At 32.8% G+C, this 13,265-nt stretch overlaps 1 protein-coding gene across 8 annotated transcripts in view; it reads right to left on the reverse strand.

Annotated features, from left to right (window-relative positions):
- The window catches only part of LOC120772139 (uncharacterized protein ZK1073.1), a 62,418-nt gene that overhangs the window by 2,173 nt on the left and 46,980 nt on the right, over positions 1 to 13,265 (reverse strand). For 3 of the 8 annotated variants that reach the window (XM_040100562.1, XM_040100595.1, XM_040100621.1), the window contains 10 exons: positions 6,705 to 6,755; positions 6,495 to 6,558; positions 5,945 to 6,062; positions 4,899 to 5,109; positions 4,762 to 4,833; positions 4,320 to 4,328; positions 3,513 to 3,518; positions 614 to 726; positions 433 to 520; positions 287 to 361 (listed from right to left, as the gene is read on the reverse strand). In XM_040100562.1, the coding sequence (XP_039956496.1) occupies positions 287 to 361; positions 433 to 520; positions 614 to 726; positions 3,513 to 3,518; positions 4,320 to 4,328; positions 4,762 to 4,833; positions 4,899 to 5,109; positions 5,945 to 6,062; positions 6,495 to 6,558; positions 6,705 to 6,755 (807 nt within the window). The remainder of the gene's footprint in view (positions 1 to 286; positions 362 to 432; positions 521 to 613; positions 727 to 3,512; positions 3,519 to 4,319; positions 4,329 to 4,761; positions 4,834 to 4,898; positions 5,110 to 5,944; positions 6,063 to 6,494; positions 6,559 to 6,704; positions 6,756 to 13,265) is intronic. The other 5 variants (XM_040100603.1, XM_040100571.1, XM_040100612.1 and 2 more) reach the window with 3 other exon arrangements.

The following is a 13,265-nucleotide window of genomic DNA, read 5'->3' on the forward strand; positions in this document are numbered from 1 at the left end:
TTAGTTTAAAATAAAATTTAAATATTTGGCTTCAAAGGAGCCAAAATATAAAAAAAAATTAAATATGTAAAAATGTTTTCTTGGCAGTTCGGGTAAAATTTAATCAGGGCGTATAAGCGAACAATTTCTATAGATAATGTGGAGAAATATATTTTAAAAAAATATTAATATATTTTTTTGTTCGTTTCCCGTTCATTATTCGCCTACTTCACTTACTAAAAATATGAGCTGTTGTGTCAAGTACATTTAGTAAACAACAATCAGCTGCAATTGCTTTAATACTCACCGCATCAGCCAAAACATCGCCAGCACGTTCTATTTTCAAAATAGTCACCTTCTCCTTCTCCACATCTTTGTGCAACTGCGTATACATTTGTATTATATAATAATTTACACACGTTAAAGCATTTTTTTTTTCGATTTAGAACTTACCTTTTCAACCATCGAAGCATAGGGGCTCAACATGCCCGTGATTAAGATGACATCAATCTTGCAACCCTTCAATGTAAGATCCTTGCGGCTGTGTTGTGATAATTTTTTCATACAAATAAATATCGAATTTTTAATAAATAAATAAAACAGCTAATGCTCTAATTTAAATAGAATAGCTTACCTCATAAAAGCTTTAACATAGAGTCCCACATTTTTGCTATTCAAAGTGCTGTGCAAACGCTTCTGATATTCGGAGACGATCTTTTCCTTATCCGGATTATCGCCAACCAATTGCTATATACATATGTATGTACATGTTTTAGCAGATTTTTGCGAATTTCGTTTTTTGAATTTGTGGTGAATGAGTTGGAATGTAGATATTTTACATATATGTGTGTGGAAGTTGACGTGTCCAAGTATATAAGAGTGTAGGTGATTCGGTACGAAAGTTGAAAATAATGAGTGAAAGTAATGAAAATTTATACATTTTTGGCAAGCAATTGAAGTACTTATATAGTAAGTAAGTATGTATGCGATAGAAGTCTAAGTTTAAAGATAACAGTGTTAATTTTATTTACTAATAATAACAAAGTGCAAAGTTGAAGTGAAATCAAATATGTGAAACGTTACAGTATTGGCAGACATGCTCACATCTAAAAAACCAAAAGAAAATGGAAGCAATGTTCATATAAAATGAGAAAATGGGAGTAATGGGACCACTGCTATGGCCACAAAATGTCATTAAACGAAGAAAACTTATGAAGTGTCATAACTAAGCACGCAAAGATAAGTAAGATACAAAACTGTAATTTGGTAACTTTTCAAGGACCCAGACACCAAATACAAGGTTCCAAAGTAAACAGGACTTTGGTGGCGCCATCTATATGACAACGGGTGCGTTAGAATCTGCTATCTTTATCGATTGTCCAGTGAGAATTTCATGACTTTTCATGAATTGCAAGTGAAGTTATTGCGTTTTAAGTGTCAGTATGTTTGTGTTATCGGTGCGAAAATGAGCTTCGAACAAAGAGCCAACATTAAATTTTGTTTTAAAATTGGTAAAACTTTTACCGAAACGTTTCAATTGATGAAACAAGTTTATGGCGATGATTGCCCATCCCGTAGTAGAGTGTACGAGTAGTTTCAACGTTTTCAATGTGGTCGTTAGGACATAAATGACGCTCAACATGTGGGCCAATCAAAATCCGTGATCACCGGATATTCCATCGAAACTGTGTGTGAATTCATAAAACATCAGCCGAAATCATCACTGAAATTACTGGAAATGGAATGGAACATCTCCAAAACATCGAGTTATCGCATTTTGACCGAACATTGGGCTTACGGAAGGTGTGTGCACGGTTTGTTACGCACAAATTGACTGACCACCAAAAACTGTTCAGAATCCATCATTCGAAGAACGATTATTTGACCAAAAATCACATTTTAACCATTAACCACTCCTCGTATTCACCTGATGGCACTGTGCGACTTCTTCCTTTTCGAAAAAATGCATTTACCCATGTAAGGAAAGCGTTATGCAGACGTAGAGGCCATTCATAAGGCTTGCACCGGCATACTGGCGGCCATACCGGCCATCGAGCTAAAACACTCGTTCGACATGCTTTTGGACCGTGCAAAAAGCTTTATTAAAGCAGAAGGAGATTATTTTGAATAAAATAAATTGATTTTGTCGAAAAAATCATTTGTTCTGTTTTTTTTTTAAGTCCTGTTTACTTTGGAACACACCTTGTATGTGGACACCAGTGCATATAGCCGATTTTTTTATAGCACATATCAATCAGTCTGTGAGGTCTAGTATTGAAATTCGCGCTTTTGCCAAAAAGTGGTAAAATCGGGTCAATACTTTTTTGGATTCAACACTTTCTAATTTTAATAATGGGGTTACATGGGTTTACGAGTTTAAAAAAATCGATTTTTTTATTGTCTCATTAAATTCTACAACAACAACTGAATATTGTACTAAATTTTCAAGTTGATCCGAGTAATAGTTTCGGATATACAGCTTTGAGAACTTGTGCCCTCGAGGCTAGCTAGGCTAAGTGCGCCGTCTTTAAGCGCGTTTTTTTCGAAACTGAGTTTTTGAAGACGGTTGGCAAGATTTCTCGACAACTACTCAACCGATCTTCATGAAATTTTACACAGGTTTTTGGGATACAATTCTTAAAGACTTAGATGAAGGTTTTTTTTCGATTACAACTATTTGAAAAAACAATATCGTCGCGAAATTTTCACTGCGATTTAAATTTTTTTGAAAAAATGCCTGCCAAAACTCCAATTTTCAGTTCTATATCCTTGCCTAAGTTCTAAGTTAAGGTTTTAACTAAAACATGCATCTTTTTCACTTCAGATGATCTGGTGAGGAGTTATCCTGCCAACGCGGCCGCATCTTTTTTCCGAGGGGTCACCGGAAATGGCGTCGCAATGGCCGAGTTTAAAATATTTTTTTCCAAAAATTTCAGAATTCTTTGGTAATAGCGTATGTTTGTAACAATGAAATATTCTAATAAAACTGCATATTTATTTTTTATATGAAAAAACTAGTTTATCACTTTACCATGTGAGAGAATAAAATACTCGGTTACACCCGAGCTTAAACCTCCCTTAATTAATTAATATTTAAGATTGTAATTATTAAAAATTATTATTTTTTTTCAAGCTTAAGCAGCGTTTAGAAAATGAAATAGTATTGCTAACCTAAATAAGAAAATTATATTAACTAATTATGTTTTTGATGCCAAAACTAGTTGCTAAATAGAAAACTTATGATGAAATAGCTAAAAGAGAGATTTACAAATGTAAAACGCCGCATGAATTTTGAATGTAAAATCATGATTAAGGCTAAGTTATGGCTAAGTTTATGACAGAATTTTAAGCACAGTAATGAGTAATACATATTTATGTATATATGCCACTGTGCTATAAAAATCGAACAGCAAATGGTGCTACAAATACGACCGAGAGTTGAAAATGACAATGAAAAAGAAAATCCAAAATGTGCTTTTGTGGATACGCGCGTTATTGCTGTTAGCTAAATAAGCTAAATATTTGCTAATTACCTGGAACTGAAGTAAAATTAAAGGTAAAATGAGTTTATTACGGTATAATAAGTAATTTCAAACAGTAAATATTCGGGGGAAACAGTATAAAGGAGCAACAAAAGGAGAAAAGCGATGATGGATTTTTAATTTTTCCAATCAATAACATTGCCATAACGTACAAAGCTTAGTGAGTAAAAATTTGGGACTTCCGGATTTTTAGCTTGGCAACAGCAAAGAAAACATACATTATATTTTATTTTAGGTGTTATTTAAATTATATTACTAGAATGAATAAAAATAGCAATAACAACAAATATTATTCTAGCAGAAATAATTTTTAATGTAATTAGCAACAACTATGTATATTTTATCTATAGGAATTTCGGTGTAGAGTTTTAAAATTTAATTTATCGTTTATGTAGTAAATTTAAAAATTTAAATGTAAATATTTAGGCCACGCTAAAAATTACTGTTGTTTTATGTTACATATATAAGGAGGAAGTAGTACAAATTCTATATTTGAACAAGTATGCAAGTAGAAAGATTATATATGTAGAACTTTAGAAACGTCAATTATTTATCATTATATGTATATCAAGCCTTTTATGAAAAACAGTGTCTAAAATTAAATAAAATTTTAAAAGCTCAAAAACAAAAAAGAAAACTACATACGACATATGAATAAATATAAATAAAAAGTAACATATAGAAATTAAAATTAATTGGCGTTTCTAAAGCTTAACTATGTTTTTAAAGCAGGAATGTATTGGAAAAACACAAGAAAACTGATTTGTGCCAACAAGAAAATTATGCTAAATGCTATACCTCCATAACCTGTTGCTTGTCAAAGAGTTTGTGAAGTTTCAAATATATTATTTAAGATGTCACATGACACAAGTATCAGTAATTCAATACGTTTTCAATATGTTTTATTCATGATTGTTTACACCAAGCGCGTTGAAAAAAAGAAAAAAGGTTAAAGAAAAAGTTACTTCATAAATACGTATGTATAAACTTAATTTTTCACGCAAAACAATTTACACACACATATGTATGTATGTATAGCAGCCACACCAATTAATTCATACTTGTGTTAGTTTTCCAATTTCAATAAATGCCATATATGTATACAATAACAATTTTTGCAATAATTTTGAATTTAGTGTGTCATAAATACATATATTTTAAATAAAAAGTGCACGCACAAACATACCTAAACCTACACACATACACATACATAATGGCATACCAGCCGTTGCAAACTTACATGTCCAAATTTGTGATACATTAGAAAGCTTTCGGCCGATTGTGCAATATCATCGTTCTTCCATTGTATTAGCTGAAATACAAATGGATTTTAATTAAAAATATATATATTTTTTTGCTGGTTTTTCACCGTTTTACCTTTGTTTTGAATGATTGTAAAACGCTGGCGGCGCTGCCGGTGGCATTGATCAACACCAAACCGAGCACTCGGGATGGATGAGCCAAACCGAAGCGAGCCAGGACATTAGCACCGGCGCCTTCACCCAAGCCAATCACATATTTGACATGCAGAAAGTCCAAAACGGTAATGAGATCTTCACCCAGTGTTTGCAGCGATGGAAACTGGAAACTGTGAGGGCAGATAGAAAACATAAAATTAAACGAAAACATAGAAACGTAAAATTTAATGAATTTTAGATCGTTCAGTTTGAATGTGTATAGGCTGTAGTTTTTTGAATACCAAAATTTTTTTCAGAGGTTATAATAAGCTACATTGAGTAATAATATATATTAAATAAAACAATTTTCCGATGACGGCGTTGCCGACAATTGAGCACTGTCTTGGGTAGAAAATAACATTTCAGTATCCGTAGACTTCATTTTTACCATTTTTTAAGGTCGGATCTTCAGGAGTGACATGGTTTTACGGGTTTCAAAAAATCGAACTTTTCATTGTCTTGTTAAATTACAACTACAACACCTCTAGAATAATGTCCTAAATTTTCAAGTGGATCCGAGTAATAGTTTCGGAGATACAGCCGTGAGAACTTCTGCGCTCCAGGCTAGCTATGGTAAGGGTGCCGTCTTTAAATGCGTTTTTTTCGAAACTTTGTTTTTGAAGTCGGTTGCCAAGATTTCTCGAGAACTACTCAACCGATTTTTCCCATTTTTCAATGATGGAAACTTAAGTGTACTCTTAAGGTGCCCAGTGATGACACCTTTAATGTTACTAAGCTGCCTTTTGCCTAAACATAAGAGCTTTTTGGTCGATCCATCATCAACACTACTACACAGTAACTTTGTGGTATTGCCTGTTTGCTTGTGTACCAAGACCTATTTATTTATATACATTATTGGTATTCTGGGTAGAGAGAAAGCGAGAGCAATATGAAACCAATTATATTGTTATTATTCGAATGCTGAAAAGAGAGAGAATCTCCAAAAAATCTGAAATATTTATTTACCTGTCCGGTAAGGCCTCAGCATTATCAGCATGTCCAGGTACATCGATGTGTATGAAACAGGAACGCTCCTTAATCTCCGTCATGCATGGACTGCTGACAAATTCTTGGAATGAGTTGTCTGTCAAATAGTATGGATAAAAAATAATAAGTAAAAGCTAACAAATTTAATAGAAATGCCGTTATTTTTAACAATTCTCCGTAGGAAACAGGAATGTGATATTTTTACATTTTAAAGAAACTTTCACACTCCTCGCTTCAAGCAATTTTCAACATTTTATAACATTTTATGGTTCATAAATCATTACTCATGGAAAAGTTTCGCACAATTACCCTACTCAAATTGTAGGTTTGTATGATTTTTTATTGTAACGCTCTCTTTATTTATTTAGGCGTGGACTTTATTACATATTTGCCACGAGTTTTTCTTTTTTGTACTTCTTTTGCGCTTTTTTATTTATTGATTTGCGCATTTCACTGCTCCCATAAATGAACGAGCATTTAATTTATAATATATGATGTAAAAAGCCACAAATGAATTTCAATAACTTACGATTGCATCCCAGATCGTGGACTGTAATGAAGACTGCACGCTTTTCTTGTTGTGTCAAGTCGCCCTAATGGAAAGTCAAGTGGAAATTTAAATAAAATACAATGTAGTATATTTTGAAGTATATACATATATGTATGTATATATGAACGCATGTGTAAAGAGCATTGTGATGTTTTAAAGAGGTTTTTAGTTGTGATATTCTCCTTATACCTGCACTGTAACTGTTAATTCGCCACTCTTGTCCGTATTAACAAGATATTTCTGTAAAGAATGGTGTAAAAAAGAAATATTTCTATTAAATTAATCGTTATTAGAAGTGTTTTTTTTTAATTCTAGGTTAGGTTGGCTTTACTTTTAATCGACAACGCATTGTAGCAAGGTTTATGGCATTTGTAAGGCATGAAATGACCAGCATGAGATTCGAAATTTATTTGATATTGACTGTATGTAGTTGATATTATATAGAAATCATATCTATTCTTTGGCATTCAAGGTTTTAACAGAATTTATCAAAAAAGTCAAATATGCTGTTCTCGGGAAGTTGAGAGCACCAATAAGAGATTAAACGAGAAGAGAATAAAAGTATAAGGGAAAATTTTCAGCTAACAAAATTCTTGAAATTTTGCTAAACTAGCTGCCGTAATAAGTAAATAAAAATATTCTGATAAACTATTTTATAGATTTTCCACTTTTCAATGTAATTATTTGACAGTTCTACAGATTTAGAACAAAGAACCAATGCTAGTATTGTTAAGGGGTTACCGTTTTCAAAAAATCGAATTTTTTATTGTCTTATTAAATTCTACAACAGCTCTAGAATATTGTCCTAAATTTTCAAGTTGATCGAAGTAATAAAAGTAGTTTCTTAGATACAGCCATGAGAATTTGTGCGCTCGAGGTTAGCTAGGCGTCGCAGGTAAACTCGTTTTTCCAGAAAGTGTGTTTTTGAAGTCAGTTGGCAAGATTTCTGAAATTTTACACAGGTCTTTGATATACACTTCTTATAAACTTGGACGAAAGATTATTTTTTTTTTTTCAATTATGACTATTAAAAAAAATGTCGCGAAATTTTGACTGAAATTTTAATTTTGTTTTTGTAAAAATGTCTGCCAAAAATCCAGTGCTGGGTTTTTTTCCTTCGTGCAAGTTCTAAGTTAAGGTTTTAACTAAAACACGTATTTTTTTACTTGAGATGATTCTGTAAGGAGTAATCCTGCCAATGTTGGTGCATCTTTTTACCGAGGAGTCACCGAAAATGGCGTCGCAATGGCAAGCTTAATATATTTTCTTCCAAAAATATTAGAAATATTTTCTTTGTTAGTAGTGTATGTTTGTAACAGTAAAAAATTCTAATAAAATATTTCATGTTTTATATGAAAAAAGAAATGTTGAAAAAATGGTGTTTTTTTTTAACGAGGAACGTTACTTTAGTAGAGAAATAGAGTTAGTTGTAATAGAGTATTAGATCTAAGCCGTTATAATATAAAAATATGGCAAACGACCTTAAGAAGTAGAAATAAAAAAATTTATATTTACCTATTTCCACATACATATGTATATTTATAGTTATGACCCAACATTCTAAATTATAGAATATCCTTTAGTAATGACATAACCAACTCACATTTTATAGTTCCACAATTATTTAATAAGCTTTTAGTATTATCTTCTCGCTAATACTAACGTAACAAGCTTTAGCAAGAAATGGTACAGCTGATTCCGAAAATAATAATATATTTCCTGTCATTTTTGTTACGCACTGCTTTGCCGTTATTGTAGGCGCTAATGACTTTCTTTGTTGTTTCAAGCTTTGTTTTTGTCTATAACTGTGCTGGCATTCATTAGCTCATTATGAGTATTAACTCATACACAACAATTTGCATTTTATGCTAATGGCAGAGACCTTTAATGCCCTCTGTGTATAAATGCGGATAAGAAAGCGGTAATGTGGTTGAGTGAGGAGATTGAAAGAATGCATAAGCGAAGTCACTGAAGTAAAGCAAATTCGCAAGGATTTTTGTATCTGAACGCAGTGGGAAACCGCATTTCAGCAGCATTACATAAAAAGCAAGCGCAAAGCGTTTTATGTAAGAAGTCCAACTACACCTATTCTAACTAAAAGGATACAAAATATTCTCTTTGCTTTTTGAATTTTGAATTTTGTTTTTTTTTTTTTGTTGTTTTTATTACGTTTGTACTTTCGATTTTCTATTTCGAGGTTATTCTATTTGTGGCAAAGTTTTTGGTAGCAATTTCTTCCTGTTTTTTGCCTTTTTTTTTGCGAAAAGTCGTGTTCGCATTCGATTTCGCCTCGTCTTGTTGAAAAAACTTTTATTGAAGCCTTATACGTGACAGTGTGCTGAAGCCAAGCTAATGCAACAAAACTGAAAAACTATGTGCTGGGGCCAACCGGGAAGCTGTGGACTACGTGTTGCCCAACTTTTCTATGAACTATTCTACGAGTTGTGTGAACACGAAGCAAAATAAGTTTGCAGGCAATTTTTAGTTAGCCTTTAAGAAATCAAGTAACATGTAGCTGAAGGAATTATAATTGCGCTGCCTTGTGATTGGAGTTGGGAGAAGGAAATTTGGAACATGAAATTGTTTGACCAAATTCATACAAAATGTTTTCTTTCTAAATACATATGTATGGAATATATTTCATTGTTGCAAAGAATGCAAATATCATTCCCTATAAGTCTCTTTCAATATGGTATGATTTTAAAATTTATGTTGCAAAATTAATTATTAGGCATATTCTTAAATATATAGACACATGTAATATTTTGTAGCGGAAGTTATCAGACTAACGTACTAAATGTTGTTCATACGCAATGGATATCTGTTGCTTAAGGGATTACATGGGTTTACGGCTTTCAAAAAATTGTTTGTCTTATTAAATTCTACAACACCTTTAGAATATTGATATTCAAGTTGTTCCGAGTGTTAGTTTCGGATATGCAGACTTGAGAACTTGTGCGCTGGAGGCTAGTTAGGCTAAATGCGCCGTCTTTAAACACGTTTTTCTCGAAACTCTGCTTCTGAAGTCGGTTAGCAAGATTTCTCGAGAACTATTCAACCGATCTTCATGAAATTTTACACAAGCCTTTGAGATACAATTCTTAAAGAGTTGGATGAAGGATTTTTTTAAATTTTAATTTCTTTATAAAAATGTCTGCCAAAAATCAAATTCTTAGTTTTTTTCCCTCCGTCCAAGTTCGAAGTTAAGGTTTTAACTAAATCACAGATCTTTTTCACTTTAGATGATCCTGTAAGGAAATATCCTGCCAAAGCGGCGCATCTTTTTTCCGAGGAGTCAGAGAAAATGACGTCGCAATGTCCGAGTTAAAATTTTTTTTCAAAAATTTCAGAATTTCTTTGTTAATAGTGTATGTTTGTAGCCATAAAAAATTCTGATAAAATATTTAAATTTTTATATGAGATAAAAAATTGTTGAAAAAACGTTGTTTTTTACCCGAGGAAAACAGTAATGTATATAGACGCATGGTTTATCTTTACAATAGTTTTTATCTTTTATTCTTCCAAAAAAGTAAGTTACTCGATATCTAAAACATATCAGCAGTATATATACAATATGTAATATATATGTACATATATAATATATAATATGAATAAATAATCAATTAATTATTTGTAGCAGATATTGAATTTCAAGAACATACGAATGTTGAACATTAATTGCCTATCTTGCAACACGCTTTCAACTGTCCAAAGGCAGGCAAGAGAAGTTGAATGCTCTAAAAGGAGTAATAAAGCTTATTTAAATATGTTTATACTAAAAATGCGAAATGTATGCGAGAAATTTAAGTTGCATAAAATTTTCTTACAGAAACATGTTTCTGCAGTTATTGTTAAAGCTTCAATTTTCTTTGTCATTAAAAAAATGACAATAATCTATATTTTTTCTTTTCTTAACCTAATTATTAAAAAAAAAAAAAAATAATGTTAATTTAATTGTCTCCAAAGATGGACATAAATTTCTTGACAAATGTACAGAGCATTTAATAAATTTGCCACCTTCCTCATCATTTAAAATTAAGTTTTCCATTTTGGGGTCACGAAGGAAATATGTTTATTATTGTCACACTTAGTCTAACCAAGCTTAAGCGTCACTTGCCAAATATTTAAGCTGATTAACCAAAACTTTCAACCACAAACATTTGACTTAGATATGCAAATTGTCTTCATAAAGTTTATGAATATTAACATTTTGCAACAGAATTGTAAAAACAAACAAAAGTGATGGCATTTGCATAAACGAATTGGTTTTAAACGTAGTCAAAAGTAGGCAAATATGTATATTTTATTTTGCAAAAAGTCGTTGACCCTTGGTGAGACTCCGCTACTAACAACAAATATCTATCCTTCCCCTATAATATATAGACAACTAACTTTAATTTGAAAATAAAAAAAAAATATTCCATTAGTATTTTTATAAATATCTGCTTTCTCTTGGGGGAAAACACTGCCCATGCAAAGAATTGGGTTGATAGGTGTTACGGCAAATCTGTTCCAACATAAACAATGATCAAGTACTGGTTTGGCGAAATTCGTCGTAAGCGTACCGGTATAAATGGTGCAGAAAGGCTACAAGTGGCAATAAGATCAGAAAACTGTTTGAGAGAGAGAGAGAAATGAAATTTAGTTAGTTAGTTAATGTTGACAACTCGAAGGAGAGCGTGTGTCCAAGTTATACCAAATAGGTGCCGCATTTGTAAATTCAGCTCGTAATATTTATGATCAAAAAATTAAAGACATTTTTCAACGAGCTTGGACATTTGCGAATACTTCTTCTTTTCTAAACTCAAAGAGGGCTCTTTGGGATAAGATTTCACTCAAATGAGTAGGTTAAGATGGACAAAAATGCTTGTTTTGAAGTCCTCGCAGCTTCACCCTATCGACCCAGAATCGAAACGTACGTTGAAAGACTGCAGTAAATGTGCTACTCAAGATGGAGATCATGTCGAAGTATAAACCCACATGCGGCATATATTTGCCCTTACAAAACTTTTCATTTCTTTTTGGGTAACTCTATTAATTTCATATATTAAATTAGTCAATTGTATAAATTTTGATATCTACAGTTTTCTTCACTTTAGTCTCTATTTCTCTACAACTACTTATAAAGTATGATCCATTTGAGGTTCCCTACTTTTTTAAAGAAAAATACTGAAACTTCAAATTTAATAGTGAATGTTTATTATCATTCGAAAAAATATTTTTTGGCATTTATTTTTTGAAGATTATCTCTTTCAAATATAAGCTACGGCTATGTCTCAGGTGGTTCATCCGTTGAGTCCGATTTTCTATGACTCGTTCGAGCATTTTGACTGGTAACTAGCGAATGACATGCGTGATGTTTTGCTCCAATGCCTAAATTGAAGCGAGACAGTCGGCATAGATTTTTGACTTTACATATCCCCACACCTAAAAGTTTAACGGTGTGATATCACACGTTCTTTGAGGCCAATCGACCGGCCCAAAACGTGAAATTATTTGTTCACCGAAGTGTTCTCTCAATAAATCCATTGTTTGATGCAATATGTGGGAAGTAGCGCCGTCTTGTTGTTACCAAATATCGCTGAGATCACGAACTTTAATTTCAGGCATCAAATATCCGTTATCATGGCGCGATTGGCGGTTACGTTATCACCAGCATCATTTTTGAAGAAGTATAGACCGATAATTCCACCCGACCACAAACCACACCACACCGTTGTTTTTTATGGATGAGATGGCAGCTCTTGAATCTCTTTAGCTTGCTCTTCGTCCCAACTGCGGCAATTTTGCTTGTTTACATACCGATTGAGACAGAAATGGGCCTCATCGCTGAAAAAAATTTGTCATGAAAACGTCGGATCTTTTCAAAAGTCCATAGAGCGAAGCGATGTCGTTTGGGAAGGTCGAGCGGCTTCAGTTCTAGCACAAGCTGTATTTTGGACGCTTTCAATTTAAGATCTCGCCATATCGTTTCATTGGTCAGTGCAAGTTGCTGCGAACGGCTCCAAAATCGACTCTTCCCGATCTTCGTACCTAGCTACGTCTGCTATCTTTTCTTTACTGCGTGCGGACGTGACCTATTTGGTCGAAAGATATCCAATAATGAATGCTGGGTCTTAAGATAGGTGATGGTGTTGCGAATAGTACCCTCAGTAGGCCGATTATGTTGAAAAAAAAATTGAGAAAAGCGCGCGAAACACATTATTTAGAGAGCGTGAATTTTCGTAGTAAAGTTGAACGATTTATAAACTTTGTTCATACTTAAGCCTTTTCATGGTGAAATGCCAAACAATACTAAACAAAAATAACATGACAGCTTGACACGTCTCACGCGGGATCTGTCAAAAAAGACTCTTGAAAAAAGTACTTCTACTCGAATCTCCCATTATAGGTTGTAAATTAAATGAAAAGAAGGCATTTATAGAATTCAAAAATGAAATACAAAGGCTGAAAACATTCCATTTCACAAGCTAGGCTGTTGGCATAGTGATGCGATGAGCGAGTAAAGAGTAAAACACACAAAAGCAGCACTTGTTACCCAACATAAATACGCATAACACAAGTAAGAATAAAGGTGCGTCAACGTCACGTTTTCCTTTACCTTTATCAATGCATTAGTCGCTGCACCACTATGTGCATAGCCTTAGAGCTGATAGGTTAACGTTATGGATTGAAAATATACAGCTAAAATAGCATTCCACAAAAGTGTTGCTATATTTGTACAAACACGTGTCTGCATTTAAAAGTACT

This window comes from Bactrocera tryoni, chromosome 1 (genome assembly GCF_016617805.1).
Source record: "Bactrocera tryoni isolate S06 chromosome 1, CSIRO_BtryS06_freeze2, whole genome shotgun sequence".
Lineage (NCBI taxonomy): Eukaryota > Metazoa > Arthropoda > Insecta > Diptera > Tephritidae > Bactrocera > Bactrocera tryoni.